General features: G+C 44.6%; 1 protein-coding gene across 2 annotated transcripts in view; it reads left to right on the forward strand.

The window, feature by feature from the left end:
• Positions 1-18,027, forward strand: part of LOC107993614 (beta-1-syntrophin) — a 298,727-nt gene that overhangs the window by 266,011 nt on the left and 14,689 nt on the right. For both annotated transcript variants that reach the window (XM_062080047.1, XM_062080048.1), the window contains exon 5: positions 10,119-10,345. In XM_062080047.1, the coding sequence (XP_061936031.1) occupies positions 10,119-10,345 (227 nt within the window). The remainder of the gene's footprint in view (positions 1-10,118; positions 10,346-18,027) is intronic.

An 18,027-nucleotide genomic window follows, 5' to 3' on the forward strand; every position in this document is an offset into this window, starting at 1 on the left:
ATCGTGCCCTGTTCGAGTGCATTTCGCCCGTTTAATTCCTTCGCGGAGGATTGATCGGCCCATTTCGATGCGGCCGGCCAACAGATTTTCCAAGTAATTTTCGACTACGGTCGTACGATCGTAAATCGAGCATCGACGCCGAGCGTTTCGGGGGAGAAGACGTCGAGGGAACGTTCTAATCTCGAAGATATTGAATTCTCCTCGTTTAAATTTTATAGATCGCGACATCTACGATCTGGACGAGTTAAAACTCGTTACAAATTCATCCATCTGCTACTCGTTAGTTATCGATGCGCGAGCTCGTTTCCATCAAGTTCTGTTCAATTGCGAGAGTGACACGTTTCGAATATTCCTCGATCCATTTCCTGAATTATTTCGGATATTATTCGGTCGATCGATTTCGACGAACAATCTTAGAAACGAACTTTCTCCTTCTCTCGAATCCCAGTTTGAGACCCGCCCCTCTCGAGCAAGTATCCAAGGGACGAGATCCAATCACCCATTATCGACACACGTTATTATCAACACCAAATTTTTAGTTGAAAGGAAACGGCTACTCATCCCCTCGCCGATGAAAGCCGGCTCCACGATCGCGACGAAATAAATCACGCGCGATAGAAGAAGACAATAATCCAACGCCACTCTCCTCGAATCAATTATGCGGAAGAAAGGGCCGAGCCAGCCACCAACGATTAATCGCCTCCTGTTTCTCCCTCCGTCTCCCTTCACCTTCTCTTCCTGAGTGAGTGAAATTTCGAGACGAGGCTGCTGACCGTCTCCTTCTCCTCTCCTCTCTCCTCGAGGAGAACGAGCAGGTGGTCTTTCACAACCCGTGCGGGTCTCGTCGATGGTCCGCTATTAATTAGAACGGGGGGCCGCTATCCGTTCTCAAACAGAGAGCCGCCGATCTCGGTTCGCGATCTTCGATTCCTTCTCCTCGATCGTGACGACCCTCTCCTCTTTTCCATCCTCGTCGTTCGCCCGCATGCGGACACTGTTCCGTCCTCCTTCTCTTTATCTTTGTCTTGGAACGGATGGCGCATCGAAAATGCTAAGTAAACTGTGGCTGAGGAACGAGGTCAGAGAGGACCGCAGAGAGCTTTGGTCCTCGTCGTAACGCGTTGCAGTTGAACGGACTCGTCTTTGTCTTCGAGGAAAAACTTTCGTGTCGAAAGTTGGAACTGAACGCGCACTTTCTTTCCGCTCCTTCTTCGTGATTGTGATGCATGGCCGATCCGGTGAAATTGCGTGGAACGACGTGGCCATGTTTTAAACGTGATTGTTTATGGAGATTTATCGAACGTGTCTGAGAAAATATTGACTCGTTCCGTATCTTGGATATCTTGGCTCGAAATTCTATTTCTTATTGAGCGGAAGCTATGTTTTTTTTATAAACGTAGAAATAATTTTCTACGTGCGGATAGTTTCTCGCCTTTGAAAGTTTAATAGTTGGATAGATTCTTGAATTAATAATTGGACAAGTTATAACGAATTTATCAAATTAACTTCAATTACGTTTAAAACTCTTCTTCAATAAATAATAATCTCTCTTCTTTATATCTTTCGTCGAATACTCGCAAAATAATCATCACTTCGATATCCAAATAACTCTTAATTTCCTGTCGATCGACTCTCAATGTCTCGTTTTTACAATTCCCTTTCTCTATTGTTGCGCAATATCGCGTTCCTTTCCACCTGTGAGATCTCCTCAAAAATCGCATCGTTATTAATATTGGCGGGAACGATTTCCAAGAATTTCGCTCGAATGCTCGTTGTTCGCTCCTCGCCGAGTCGTAAAAATTCGAGGAGAAATCGAATGACGCCTGTGACGAGAAGAAATCAAGCGAGAAGCCAGCCTCCGCCAAGAAGGGCGTGCACGTAGCAAGGTGGAATCGAGCAAAAAGAGAGAAATATATTAAACCGAGGCGAAAAAGGGGATATCGCGACACCCTCGGGTGGTGGCGATGGGGAGGTTATCAACGGATCGACAAGATTCTTCCCCCTCCTTTATCCTTTTCCTCGAATCTCCCTTAATATCACGCGACGAAGGATCTTCGCCGCAGAGAGACGAAGCCAATTGAAACTGTCTCGAATCGCGGAATCAACCCGCGACCTTTGTTTCCCTCGTTTCCCTCCCCTTCCCCCGTGTTTCAAAATCGGCGAACTCCAATCTCGCGGAAGAACATGAAAGGATACATTCTCCTTGCGAAAAATTCTCTTCCAATTTGCAAAAATTTTGTTACCTCTCCTCCGGTCCGGGTCTGTCCTCCTCGAGTTTGTACAAAGCCTCCGCCGTCGCTTTATCCACCACTTTACGTATCATAGTGGATGAAAACTTCTCCAATTTCGCATTCATAGGCTCACGCAGCTTCCTCGGGGTTATGTGTCCATAACCGTTCTCCCCTCGCTGCCCTCGAGTGGAGGGGAAGAGGAGGTGATGGAGAGGTTCTAAAAGAGCAGTTAGAATCGCGTTGTGAAAGGGGTGAAACGCCGCGGCGTCTCGAATAAATACCTTTTCGATAGACGGGCAACTTGAAACACGCGAGTCTTCTCGTCTGCCCGCCGCACCCTCTTCGCGCCCCCACGATCCACCAGCGCCCACGATTCGCTGACTCCGCGCCTCCTTCTGCTTGCTACGGGTCTTCGAGACGAGATCGAGAACGATCGCGGGATGGGTGGGTTGAATAGAGGAGGGTGTTCTAAATTGCGGATGCAAGGATTGGTTTCGAGTTACCGACCCTTTTCGGGATGGGATCAATCCGAGTTTGCGGAATTTAGAAATTTTCCGTTGGACGGTTTATTCTGCGATTAATTTCAGCCAATTTTTTCCACGCTTCAACGAGACATAATCTAAACCGTCATCTTATTTTCTCGATATGTATACTCGGGAATTATATTTCGAATTCGAAAGATATAAACGTTTATCGGTGTATTTATATATAATTTAATCGTTATAAATGTATGGGTTCAATCGCGCGAAAGAATTCGATATCTCACCTACTTGAACAACGCTCAATTTACACGGAATTTTTATCAAACTTCCGCTCGATCGAGCGAAACCAGAAAAAAAGGAAAAAAGAACCGAGATAAACGCGATAAAAAGACACGTCGAAGATAGACGGGGATACAATAAGTCATTCCTCCTCCAATAATCGTGTACACAACGCTCGATATTAATCGACGGATATACGCTTGAATAAATCACGATTCGTAATGCGGCAAATGAATCGGGATTCGCCAGCGTGATGCCAGCTTTTTATATTAATATTTCCCTTATCCTGCGAAAAACGGTTTGAAACATATGTATACTTTTCCACCCTTCAACGCAGTTTTCATCCCTCCATTTTTTTCGCGCCTACGTAATACGCGCACATTCACACTCACATACGTAAAAATGACGTTCCACGGTTTCGAAAATAATTCCTTTTATTACGTGTACCGTTCGTTCCCCGCCAAACTTGTAACGAAAATATTAGCGATTTTTATTACGCACGTGAAATATACCGAGTAAACACATATAGAACGCAACACGTTTTCGTTACGTTTTCATGCACGCGCGCGCGCGTGTCCTCGCCGAATAAAATGCAAACCGATCGCAAAACGTTTTGAAACGTGCGTTGAAACTAACAAGACCCGCGAATCATTCGATAACACGTGGAACATTCCGAAAATCAGCATACGTTGCGGCCAAATTTGTTTCAACCTTCGCCGTGTTTTTCTCTATTCCATTCTTCTCTCTCTCTTTTTTTTTCATCGAACAGAACCACGCCAATCGCTGACCAGTATTTAACGTCGAAATTCCATTTACTACGTATAGCGGAGAATTCCCTATCGAGACGTGATTTTTCGTCCGTTTGTTGCATCGAAACACACCTGCCCGCCCCGTTTTTTTTTCCCCCTTTCTGAAGAACTCGTTTTCGAACGGTCGATTCTCGTTCCGGGGACGTCGAGACGCTACGCGGTTAACGTTGCCATTCCATGGAACGTTGTCCCGTGAAATTTTTTCCGTGGTTTCTATTTTTCCCCTTTTTCGGTTTTTAATTTAGCGACGCGTGTAAAATCGAAGAAGAAAAAAAAAAAAAGAACGGACGTTCAATCTCGTAATTGATAAATATCGGTATTTACAAACGGAAAAGAGAACGGAAACGGACGTTTCGCGATGAAATTCAAGAGACGTTGTATTCCTGCGAGTATTCCCTTCCTTTTTAATCGTTTTCAACCGCCACGAATTCCATTTAAGCGTATATTAAGCAAGCCTAATTATTTTTTAACACGATCCATCCGATTGATTTGATACCGATCAACAAGTTCATCGAACGATCTCCCCTCCCTCCTCGATGAAACTTCACTCTTCTGTTCGATCTCTTGACAATTTATTAAGTCTCATCACGATTGGAAAGTTATACAAAGAGAAGAACTTTAAGGTATTTTCCTTTCTTTTAAAATAAACGTCGTTTCGCGTAGAACTTTTACAACAGACACTTTCCAAATAACGTTAACCTCTTGGGGTATTCCCAATTTCCCAAATGCTATTTGCCCCGAACCCATCAAAGAAGATCTGAAGGAAACCTCTCATCTTTTTACTTACGAGATTTTTCCACGAGAAAACCGACAAACTTTGCTATCATATTTGTAAGAAAGTTTCGAAAAAAAAAAAAAGAAAGGAAGAAAAAAAAATACATTACGTTATTTCTATCGTAGAACCGTCCTCGTTTTACGTATCCATATCGGATTCGAATCCGTGCCGGTAACCCCCGGTATCGGGGGTCTCCACGTCTTATTCCAAGGACTTCTACCCCTCGCTTCTTCCACCTTATTGCCCCCGCTATCTCCGATGTAAAGATCCCATTCCAAGCCATTCCAAAAATTATCCACGCGGTATCTTCCACTTGGAAACGGACTTCAAAATGAACTTTGCACTCGACGGAAAATTAGATTCATATCTACGGTGATTCGGTTAAGACGGCGGATGGGCGGCGGCCGTCCATTGAAGCCATTCTTGGAATCAGCGATTAGCCAACAGAAGCAAGTAGACGAGCTGCCTAAGCGCACTTTTTCCCGGTAACTTTCCTTAAGCGAGTGCAAACGAAGTTTCGAACAAACTGCGTTCGCCAAGGTGAAGGAAGGGGGAGGAGGGGGAGGAGGAGGACGGAAGGAAGATTAAAAAAGTATGGTAAAAAGGGATCAGGTTGTTGGAACCAGGTTGAGCGTCAGCTTGCCTCGTCCACCGGCCATTTCCCCAAGTTCCAGGGAAGTATGCATATTACCCGGCCAATTTTATTAACCCTTTAGAGTAGCCCGTCACGGAACATCGGTTATCCTTGCCTTTTTTAAACGGCGGAAGAGTCCAAGGAAACGGTAAATGAATTTTTCGAGTGGCCACGTGCTATGTATGTATGTATATAGTGAGATGAAAGTTATATATATATATATAGCGTTGTCATACAGAGCAGTCGGGTAGATGAGAAAAAAGTTCGTGTGAATTTATCTGTCGAGAAATATCGTTTAAAAAAGAGTTACGTAAACGTCTAAAATTCAGACACGAATAATTCTAATTATAAAAGTTCGATAAAAATTTTCCAACGTTCTCGACTCTTGGAAAAAATCATTTTCAGATTTATTAGAACACTTTTCACAAGTTTGGACTTTTCTATCTACTACGTCCTGTACATGTCTCTACTATATTATCTATCTATTATATTATTCACGGTTAAGGTGTTTTTATCGCCGTTACAGAGCAAGCAGTTAACGACCAGTGTATTACCATGCAAATGCCTGGTGGATAAACTTTCCGCTTTTTTTCTGAATAATTTCTATCGTCGGGTACCGATCTTTGTTTCGTTAGAGATTCGAGATACCTCCACGTATTTCTCTTCGTCTTATCGAAACCGCGCTCTCGGCTCGACAATCCTCGACAAAATTGTTTCCAACGAGATTCGTGGCATCTCGGCTCACGTTAATTTTCGAGTATAAAACGATCTCGAGCCATTTAACGCTGCAATAAATCCTCGATATCGCGCAACGTTTCCATCGCACGCAAACAATTTCCAGAAAAATATTCGCGTTCCTCCACGGTGAATGTGCGTGTATATATATACATATATACGGAAACGACGAGGCACATCCAGGAAATCTTATTGGTGTCTTACAAATGCAAATGGAAATATGATCGTGTCATATTTAAAATTAATTTAATCGAGAAATAACGCCTGTTTCCATCGTCGAGGGAACGGATCCTTTTATCTTATGGTCAGGGATATATATGTAAAAAAAAAAGGAGGAAAAAAAAAGAGGAAAAAGATGAAAGGGAAGAGAAATTGCACAATGTTTGAAACGATCGTTTCCTCCTGTTCGACACAGAAACGTTCGTCGATACGAGTCGAATCGACTGCACTCCAACGAACCATATTCATCGAGCTTTTCACCGGCCACCATTATTCCTTCTCGTTATTATTGCCACGGCGCGATAGCGCGAGGCGTTACAGAATCGAACACAACAGCGGTTGATGAATGGAAAAGAATCGCGATCGACCGAATATATTCGAGGCTGGCCGTCAATTGACGATGCGAATACCGATACGAGCAAAGGTCTCTCTGTTTCCACTTTGGGGGAGGAAAAAAATTGTAGAAACAAGCGAGAAGTATAGGAAAAAAAAAAAAAAAACAAAATGGAAAAGGAGAGAAGGTAATATTCGCAACTCGGTGTATTCTCGGAGGAAAATTTCCAAGAGAAATTAAAGGAAAGAGACGTTTGATTAATCGCGGAAGGGGGTTTAATTACTGTTTGCAGAAATGGTTTGGAAGACGCATCGTGGAAAGTTTCATCGACGACGGATCGCCAGCCATAGGCTTTTTCCCCAGAAACAGGGGATTGGCGGAATCGCTGGACTGCTGCCAGCTGAAAGGAACTCTCTCTCTCTCTCTTTCTCTCTTTCTTGAGCTCGAGGGGTTAATTGGCTTAATTTTCTTGAAGAACGAGGCTTCCGCTCGCTTCTTTCTCCCAACGAAAACGTTGTTCCTTCCCGGAGAAAAGTTGCTTCCTACTCCTCCTCCTCGTTCGACTCTTCACTTTATACGGTAATTAACGCCTCGGACTCGTTTGCGCCTTCTTTGCCCCGAAATGGATGTAACTATCGTTTCGTCTCTTCTTTCCTCCACCTCCATTCCATATTGTATTTCGTCTTCTCGATCAACTTGTACATTAAAGTTTCGTCATCAATTATCAACGACTAGATAACTTCCACTTTATAGAATGAAATAAAATCTGGAATTTTCGAAATTGTAACCAAATATTCGTCGCGATACGAACAGAACTTAAAAATATATCCTAAGAATTTTAAATCGCCAAGTTTACCAAGGGGGAGGGAGAAACAACTTGAAAGGATAAAATTCTTTTCGAGATCGTTTCGATGTTTATTGCCGATCGAACGATATCCCATAAATGAGGAACAATTTTACACTGGGATAGTTGCTTTATCGAGGACACGCGTTCTCTCCCTTATCGCGCATGGCCCAATAACAGAAAATTCACATTCCTGTTATAATCTGCGACGGGGTCTACGCGCTAATAGCGGCGCACAACGTATCGTATAACGCGGTAAATGGCGAATTTTCTCCACCCCCGCCCACCTATTTTATCGAGTCAAAGCGAGGAGCAGGAGCCAGGAACGACGTCAAAGGACCTCGGACCGCGTGAAATTTTGATCGATCCTTAACGAGCTCTTTGTCCCCGGCCAAAACTGAAAACAGTTTCCGTGGCTTCTTTCATACCTCGCGCGAGATATCTTTGTCCCAGCGATCGTCGTATGCCTGTCGTATTAGTAGAGAATAATTTACTAGCACAATGCAGACAAAACCCGTCCCATTATCGTCGCCCCGCTTTAAAAGCCTGTTGCGAAACTTAAACAGGCCAATTTTCCTCGCTTCTCTTCTTACATACAATCCCTATATATATATATATATATATATATATACGCTCAAATATTAAGCAAGAGACGAGATATTTCATATCTACCATCCCGTTATTCTCTAAAATTTTGATTATAATAATTTCAAAAATATCGTATATAAGAAAAAAAATTGAATAATTTTCAAATATACAATAAAATATATTTTTATTTCAATCTGAGAGAATCTGCGATATATCTCGATTATCTTTAATAATTCAAAGTTAAGTTATCGAGGCTGGCCTATCGCGTGTCCGTATCGCCGGCCGAAAATTGCCGCCTCTTGAATTAAGAATTCGAATTAAGAATCGGAAAGACGTTAAATCGACGTTTAAGAGGGAGGATTCTCGTCGATAATCCCGCTTTTATCGCTTCGAAATATCGGGCATCGCTCGATTTGTCAACCTGATCTCGCGGGAGGAATTACGATATTATCGAAAACGAGGGAGAGACGATTACGAGAAATAGTCGAAAACGAGAAAGAGCGAATAATATCTCCGTGAAATAAAAATTATAAGGCCTCCCTTTGAAGAATAGGGAAATTCAAAGGGGTGAAATCCCGATTTCGTTGTATCTGTATACGGCTAATTGCCATTACACTCGATTTCTCCTCCATTTCCTCCCCCAAGAATAAATTGGATAAGCATACTTGCCCGCTTTTACCACTGTCCCGCGATAATCGACGATTAATCGGGCAGGGAACGTCCCTTTGACACGCGGCCAAGACACGGACTTCAATGGAGCCACGTCGAACGCAATGTTCGAAAAAGAAAGAAGACTGGAATAAATTAATAGTATGACGATCGAATGGTGATGGATCATTGCCTTCGAGGCGAAGAAAAACCCTTCTCGCTAATGGAACTATGATACAGCATGCATATTCGAAACATGTAAAAATTGTAAATTTATTAATATCTATCCTTTCCATTCTTAAGAATAAGATTATCGTTCGACCCGCTTCACGATTCGTTTATTATCTCTCGTATCCGATCCGTGAATATCCGCAAATTAAAACCGATTGTGTACGATCGATCGCAAAGGGATACCGCAACAAATATGGAATCATCGAAACCTATTAGAATCTCGACAAGAGATGTAACCGAAGGGGACGGAAACGAATTAATACGCGCAAATAAAGTTGGAAAACTGGAAAGAACGGGGAGGAAGTATAGTATAATGTAACAAAGGCGCGGGCAGCATCGCGGCGTAAACACGCGCCGTTTTCACCGGAATGTCAATATTCGACAGTTCAATTAATCCACCATGTATCATCCCTGCGGGGAGCACAGAGACGCACAATGTCCTGCATCTACCTACGGCTGCATTCCGTCCTCGGCTGAAAACCACGATACACGCACAGAGGGGGTGCACACAGAGGTTAACACCGGCGTTGCATCCGGCGCGCAGGCCACGCGCTCCTCAGCCGCTCGATATTGTCTCCTGGATAAGTGGCAGCGGGAAAATGCGCCTGACACTTATGAGGCTACATTTCTCCAACGGCAGACAAGCTCTCCGCCCGCGTTTTCCGCGCTTTTCCAACCCTCGTCTCCGTCGCCTGAGAACGACGCATGTCTGGAATGCGACGAAACTGTCAATGCGTCTTATATAACGTTCCCCCCCCCCTCCCTTTTTATCTCGATAACACGCTGCAAAATCCTTTCCTTCGCCTCCCTTTCCGCTACGAATTTAATATCCGCTCGACTCGAAAGATTCGTTACGATACGGAGGGAACAATCCCTTTCGATTCTTACCTCGTTTTCAATTAACTCGGGCATTTCTTCCCTGGCGAGGATACTTTCACGGACATTACACACAAATTTACATGAATCGAGGCATTAATAGTAACGATTCAGCTCGACGTTACCAACCAAAGTTTCTTCTTCTTCTAACGTTACTCGCATACCACACGTGCAATACGAGTAAACGAGAAAATCGCGAATTCCTGGCGCGTGTTGTTATCGTGGCCGAGCAGGTGTCTCGCATAATTTCTCCTGTGGCGCAAATTTGGCCGGGGAGGTACGCCGCCCCCGAAAGAAGGCGGGGCGGATCGTGCCGGATCACGATTTCCGCCGTGATCAAACCGGTCGGGTTGTGCACGTGCATGCACACCTCTCCCCCCCTCCTCCCTTGGCAGACAAGATTTACGAGGCGCGGCGCGCGATCTGTCCACAGAACGGACGTGCCAGCAGCGAGAGCAGCGAGGACGGAGCCGGGAGCAGCGCGAGCACCTCGCGAGGAGCGGGCGGCAGCGGGTTCGGCCTCGGGGGTGGATGCACCGGGGGATGGCGCAGCGTGTTCGGGGCCGTCTCGAGCAGGGAGCTCAGGCTGTACGAGTGCGCCCCTTGGAGCCCGGAAGCTTGGGCCTCGCCGAGTATAACCTGTCAATTGATCGCCACCAGGTGAGTCGCCGGGTTAACACGTTTCCGTTTTTCCTTCCATTTCCATTTAAATTCCCGCGAATTTAATAGAAAAGTGTGAATTATTGATGAGATTGTTCAAGTGGGAATGGTAAGTTTCGGGATGCGTATGATACGGGGGATTAATTTTTGCAATGAAATTTGAAAGAGACGAGTATATCGGTAAATTAATCGAACGATTCTAAAGGTTAAGAGCGCGTGTCTTCTTTCGTACGCGGTGAATAGAAGGATCTTTTTCCTTTTTTCGTTTTTGTGAATCCAAATTCGATAATCGAAGCAGAGGAGTTATTTATTCGGTGAAAAGTTAAACTCGAAGCGCCGATAAAATCCTCCCCCATTTTCCTACGTTTCTAAATCCATCCACGGTTAATTACTCTTTTTCTATTTTCGATAAAAAAGAAATAAAATAACGGGGAGAGATCCATCCGATGAATCCGCATTCGTCTCTTATTTATTATCCCTTCCAATTCTCTTCCATTTTCAATAAATGATACACAAAGATAGCACATACTACGTATTTTCCTCCACCATCTTCCAATCTTCTCCAACAACAACTTTCGACGCTATTACTTCCTAATCCTGAATCGCCTCGATCTTCGAGTCTCCACCACCCTTAAAACCCTCGCCCAAGAGCGTCGGTCGGGTGGCGCGTCGATAATCGCGATCGATAGGAAACGAATCGGTGTCGCGGGTGTGTTTTAACGGTCCGCGCACGTAACAGCCGCGATAGGAATAGCCGAGCGCGCGTATAATAGTCTTAATTAAAATAGTGGTCTAACGAACACCGCTAACTGCGGTAATCCGACGTGCCTCATTGGTAATCCCCCGGCTGCGCCGGTGAACACGAATGCCGTTGCGTTGGCCGCCGCCCGCGCACGATCGACTGGATCTCGTGGCTGCGATATTCGTGCCAAACTCTCCGTCTCTTCTCTCCTCTGTGCGGGTGTTGTGCGTACACGCGTGCGTGCGTACGTACGAGTGTTGGGCGACGTGACGTCTTCCATAGGAATATGGGATACAGGATTGTGTCTATTGTTTCGAGATGGAGAGTGCTCGATGTTTCCTTTGGATTCGACGATGGATCCGGAGACCTCGACGTGGGCGAGAAAATGGTTTATTCATTCGTGGAAATTAGGTATACTGGGAAGGTGTTTTCCTTCTTGGATTTGGTAAACGTATTTAAGTATTGATTCTTCTTTTCAAGATACTTCATCTCGGAATCATATCCTTGGTTCGTTTCCTTTGGCTTCTGTCTGATTATTTTATGAGCAATTTTATGTGTTGTTTCGTGTGACGAAATTTTCATTTTATTTCCGATCGATCGTTCTTACAACGCCGCAACAATATTCTCTAATTTAAGATTAAAATTCTTTCTAAAAATTTCCCACGATCGCAATTTCGCTTATCAATCAATGATCCCCTTTCACTTTCCCGAAAATTCCGCTGATCTCCGACAATTTGCGAAACCCATTTCCCGTCCCGGGGCAAAGTTGGGGCAAAAGCAACTATATCATAATGTTCGAAGGAAATACCGGTTCCATTTGTTCGGTTGCGGTGGCGTGTAACCCAGGGCGACGTAAGATAGAGGCGGAGATGGAAAGAGACGCGAAAATGACCGCATTCCCCGGAATTGGATTTCGCTGGAGGGTGGTCGCGATCCGGAAAGTTAATGCAACATGGGCCAAGGGAGGAACGTGTGGTTAATTCTACGCCGGCGTGGAAACGATCCTCCTCCTCGATGTTTAACACCCAAGGAAACACAGGAAAGAGATTCGCTCGCCACTTTTGGGAAAATCGAGAGGCTGGGGGGGGGAATTAGAATTTTAGAATAAATTGGAGAAAGAAATCGGAGAAACTTTTGCCGGTGAATTTTCGATTATTCCGAATAGAAGGAATCTTTGATTCGTCAGAATCTGATTACGAGTCAAAAATATAAAATCTCGTTTAGCAGTAAAAAGAACTATCGTTTAAAATTTTCTTTTTTTAAGAATTTTACATTCGTTTCTCCAACGTATTTCGCCGAATAATAAATAATCGCGATCGTGTGAAAATCGTTGATAGGATAACAGTCGAGTAATACAGTTGTGCGTATATATAACTTTTAAGGGACGATCACAACAAATGGTAATCGAGTCACGCGATACACAAACAGTAGAAGAATCGAATTTCCAAATTTGAGCGTAGGAACGCGTCGAATGGACGAAAAAAAAAAAAAAGAAAGAAAAAGCGCGGGAAAAAATCACGCATCGACCGATTTCCAACGTGATCCTTGCTCGTCGATCGATTACGATGTTGGATTCGATTTACACACGACCGGGCAAAATAAGTAAAAATGTAATAACGCGTTGGCAAACGATAGAAAAAAAAATAAAAAATGAACTCGTAAGCGATCAGATACGTTTTCCGCTCTCGATTCCGTCGTCAGATAGTTGTATCCATTATTACTTTTTTTTCTTTTTTTTTTTTTTTTTTTTGAAATCTACGTAAAAACATTTTGCGTGTATTAATATCGAGAGCTCGACCCGAGTTTTAATCACGTCGAGAATTTATTTATTCGGCTCAAGATCGATCTGAACAACAATCGAAACGAATCGACCATCTCCTCTCCCATCATCGATCCTTTCGTTTTTAAATTTTTTTAACAATTGCGACGAGTTAGAAAACCATTTTTAAATTTAACGAGGTAAGAAGAATAAAAAAGCACGACTTGATAAAGAGGAAACACATCCCTTTCTAATTGGATTACATCTCTTCCAACTCTGACGAAGATAGAAGATAGAAAAAGAAAAAAAAATCCATTACAAGATACAAAAATCCATGTACGGGAGATGTCACCCGCCGCCATTGAGAAAATTTACTCTCCCACAAAAGAAGGGGAGGTGAACGAAAACGAAATCTCTCCCACGCGGTCTCGATCGAATCGAAGTATCTCAAAAACGGATCCTCGCTTTGCAATCTTGTTTACATCCGATGCGTTGACCGGCAGAGCGTGTCGATTTAAATGGCCGTCGTCGGCAATAGAGTGATTAATCGGGCTGATCGTAATTAACGATTTAGCAGGCCGCTCACGGAAACTTCAGAATCACGTACGCGCGCAAAGTCCCCCGACAGTAATCGTTGCCAAAGTAATCACCCGAAATTACCCATCCTCCTCCTCCTCCTCCTCCTCCCCTCCCCCGTTGCAAGCGGCAACTTGTTCGGTTATTAATTACCGGGGCAACCTCGTGGCCCCGCCATCGTTTAAATAACGATTTCCTTTATCACCGATTTCCACCAATTTCCTACTCGCCCTAACCAGGTATTATTCAATTCCTCGCTCGATTCCCTCCCCTCTCGTCGAGCGGGAATTTCGGGCGGAATTTTCGTCGCGAAACTTTCCCTCCTCCCCTCTAATTGGCGGCGATAAATTTCCTTTAAGAAGTCTCGATTAAAATTATCCACGAAAATGATTCATATTTCCCATACCCGGCAAGTATTATTCTCACGGGAAGTTTGATTCTCTCCGAGCAAGAGGGAGTGGTGGTATCTCTAAATCAGACTTGTCCAAAGTCGGTGCTCGGTCGATCTTTGCGCCGACGAAACTCCCACGGCCACCAAGGATTGCGCACGTGAGATTATTCGAGTGTTCACTCTCGGCTCGTGTATAATAGTGGAACGAACCGAGAGAACCTGGATGCATGGATACCTTTCCATCGAAGTTTTGGCTTTTCGTCGTTGGTTCTCGATCGTGAACGGAAGGGAGAAAATATAGGAGGGGGCGTGAGTGTTTCTTAACTCTTAGAAGATTAAACTTTTAGAGATTTTCTCGGTTATGTCTGCTTGTAAGGGATCGATACTCGATCCCGTAATCCAAGGTATTTAAACGCTTTGAACCGATTAATCGGAAAGGGGTAATTAACGGGCTCGAATCGAGGCGTTATAAAAAGTTAAAGACCGTGACCTTGTGGGTGGAAAGTAGCGATCTCGAGCTCCCTCGGAAAGGGAGGGTGAATCCGCGTTGGAAACGTTCCAACTCTCGACGCACCGCCCGATTGCCTTGGTTAATTAATACCGAATGATTAATCGTCGGAGTTAAACCCTCGTCAAACAAACCTCTGACAAGCGTGATTTCTTTCAATCTCCAAGCATTCCTCTTTCTCCTTTCGCGGAAAAATTAAGACCCTTTTTATGATTTCGAAGCAGTATATTTGCATGTAGTATAAACATTTTTCATGGCGATAAAAATTCCTTTCAAATGATATTTGAATTTTCTTCTCGTAACTCGATTTCCCAACTTTCGAACTTCTCGTCTTCGCAATCAAGATCAGCGAATCGCTCTCGCATCTGCGTTAAACCGCGGCGAGCGAGGTACGAGAAAATACGAGAAAGCAGAGGCAAACACGCCTCTCTGTCGTGCCCTTTCAACCCTTTGAAGTAGCGAGCAAAAGAGGAGGAGGAGGAGGAGGTTTAAATCCTAGGGAACTTGATTGAAAATCGACCCTTCGCGTTTTAAAATTGCTTATCGAGCTAAAACCGAGGTTACCCTTTTATTAATCCACGACTCGATTCCACAAGCTTTCGTTCGCGGTCCGGCAAGCAAAATTTCCACCTCGCCACACGCAGGATACCCTCCCCCCGTTTCATCCCCTAAAATATAGCACGGCAGAGTACACATCTCCAAGATTCGCCGCGTTCCATCACGGACTCAGACTCTCCGACTAGTCCTTCCTCTCTCGAACCTCGCGTTAAACGCTCGTGATTTATGTAAGAAGCTTGTCGTAGTCCTCCCTGGTTTCGAGAGAGAGAGGGAGGATGAAAGAAGCGAGGAAAAGGCCGCGCCAAGGTGTACGTCAGCCCGAGATATGGGAATTTCGTGGCATTAGAAGCGAGTGGATGTGACGTCCTCGTGCGACGACGGCTCACTTCGCGGCAATTTTCGACTCGTTTCCGAGCGGATCCGAGCGAACAATCATCCTCCCCCATCTCCCTTCCCTCCCCAGCCGCGGAAATATTGTTGCGCCACCGCGAGATGGAGAAGGAGTGGTCCCACGCGCCAAACTTGGACGTTGCATTATTCATCTCTACGCTCTCTTGGATCGTGGCGATTTTTGTACAATTTTTAGGTTAAACTTTTTCTCGCCAATTTTTCCCTCTTTTCCTTTTTTTGGGGGGAAGGGGGATGATTAACGGGTCGGCGGTTTGTTTTTTGGACGGTGGAAAGTTGAAGGGGAGAAGAGGAGAAGAAGGAAAAAAATCGAAATACATATTCAACGCGAGGCAACGTGATAAAAAACGGCCACTTAAACGCGGTTATCTTCGATATCTTGCTGCCGCCGCTCGTTTGTTCCTCCAACTTTATTCCCCGATGGGAATAAGAAGAAGCAACTTCCGAAGAAAAAGAACATCCCCTCCGATATACCCATCCTCCCCCTCCACGCTTCGATCGTTTCTCATCCGTGATGTTCACATACAGCTAGTTAAACGACGAACGTCGAGTCGCGTTCCGCTCCATCCACGGATAAATCCTCCATACTTTTAACTTGACCTGAAAAATCGACACTAAACGCGATTTATCGGCGGCCAGCTTTTCTTCGTTTCCGTTTATTCGATCGCAACATTTTACTCTTGTATCCTGTACCAATCGTGTATGACTCGTTCTAAGAGCTAACACGCAAATTGAAATTGTTTACGGATACAAGAGAATGTGCATTACGTTACTCTGGATATTTTTTTGGATTTGAATATCCCGATAATCCATTAGAACTCTTTCCCCTCCCATAAATGAAATTAAAAATTCCACATTTTCGTTAGACTATCTCCTTCAACCATCCCCCTGTCCACCATCCATGCGGATTCGGGGTGAGAGTTACCGGCTAAAATTCAGCCCATTGTAAAAATTCAAGCCGCCGGAAGGAAAATATCGGGGTATCGCTTTTTTCATTCCTTCGTTTTTCTTTTTTGAAGCGATCAGGCTCGCTCGATTCGATTAGACTCGACTCGACTCGACTCGACGGCGGCGAGCCATATTTAAAATCGGGTCCCAGGATAGTGGCGGCAGGGTATCGACCAACCGTGTCCCAGACCACCGATATCGCCGCGGCAGACATTTATTTCGCGAGGCTTTTCGGATTTGACGGATTAGGCCGGGAGCTTCTCCGCTATCCCCGACGATATTAACGCGCGTCAACCGTGAACAGGGTTGATCTGCACGCGGCCCAAAAAAGTCCCTTATCGACTTTCGATGGAGGAGGGGGTAGAAATGGGTCGTCGAAGGGGAGGAAAAACGCGAGAGGTAAAATCGAAAGAAGGGGCGAGGCAAAAATTGCGGGTAGATAAGGTCGGCGAAGAAGTAATTTGTCTGCCGGGAAGAAGACTTACGGTGACGATAAAGTTTCTTCTTCCATCCCCTTCCTGAGACTGGCTTAACTCCTCCCACGATTCGCGAGACTCCTCCAAATTAGGAAAAACAAGCCCTCCAGCCAAGATTTGCTCGGGAGGCAAGTGCATGGAAAGTGAATCTCGACCGGATGTTTCGAGATTAGTCGGAGGGGTGGAGACTTTTCGATCGAGAGTAGTCTCTTCGTTTTCGAGGAAGAATCTCTCGCCATTTCGTGGTGGATTCGTCCGTGGAAACTCGAAAATCTGGAATTTCTTGTTAATATAAACGCAAATCCGGGGAGGAATGCGAAGCAAGCCGAGGAGGAATCTCGGAATTCTCGTGTCAAGCGTTATCCAAAGAGTTACAGGAGAAAATTATTTAACGTTATAACGCGTCTCCAAGGGTTCGCCAAGATTCTTCGAGTTTCTTCCAGTCTCTTTCGACCAATCCGGCTCCACCGTAAGGCATTCGGCTCAAGTCTTCGCTTATTTTCCGCGCGGGCTTCTTTTTCAAAAAATGAAACGCGTTCGAGGATCTGAGTACAAGGATCGAGAGATTTAGGAAAGAAGGGGATTCAATTTCGCGGAGGTAGAAATTTATTCAAGCTCGATGAGGCGCGTACGAAATTCGAGCGGCCTATCGCCTTTTAAGAGGCTCATCGTTTTCGAGTATCGCGTATCCACAGGTTGGTAATATCGGCGTCGGTTTTTCCGCGAGAAATTTTTTTTTTTTTTACACTCTTTTTGCGTTCACGCCATTCGCGTTTATTTATTATCAGTCGGTCGACACGAGCCACGGTCATCAATTCGGATTAATGCCGGCTCAACAGCAGTTTTCGAACCGCTGTCACTTTTCTCGTTACTGTTGTTGCCCGGTGTCTCGTTGTCCCCGCTATTGCCACGACCAGAGTACAGATTTATGAAACGACAAATCGCGCAAATTTGCGCTCGAGACGGTTCCCCGAACATCCACTATCCACGATATTTCGATATGGGGAAATAAAAAAAAAAAAAAAAAGGGAAAGACGTACACCCGCAGTGATCTTTATTAATTTCGCGTCCCGCGATAAATTTGAAATCTTCCACTTTTCAGGAAATCTACCTCTTGCCTTCTGCACGAAAGATGAAATTTCCATAACGCCGCGATGAAAAGTCGTCCATTTTTAATTCCGGATAAGACGTAAAATAATTTTTAAATGAGGATACCTTCGACAAACCGTTGCAAACAACCGTACGTAACGCGTTTTCCAACGAAATTCTCATTGTCCGATATGGGATACAATATTTCAGAGATCGCGAAATCACGA

The sequence above is a fragment of the Apis cerana genome, linkage group LG10 (genome assembly GCF_029169275.1).
Source record: "Apis cerana isolate GH-2021 linkage group LG10, AcerK_1.0, whole genome shotgun sequence".
Lineage (NCBI taxonomy): Eukaryota > Metazoa > Arthropoda > Insecta > Hymenoptera > Apidae > Apis > Apis cerana.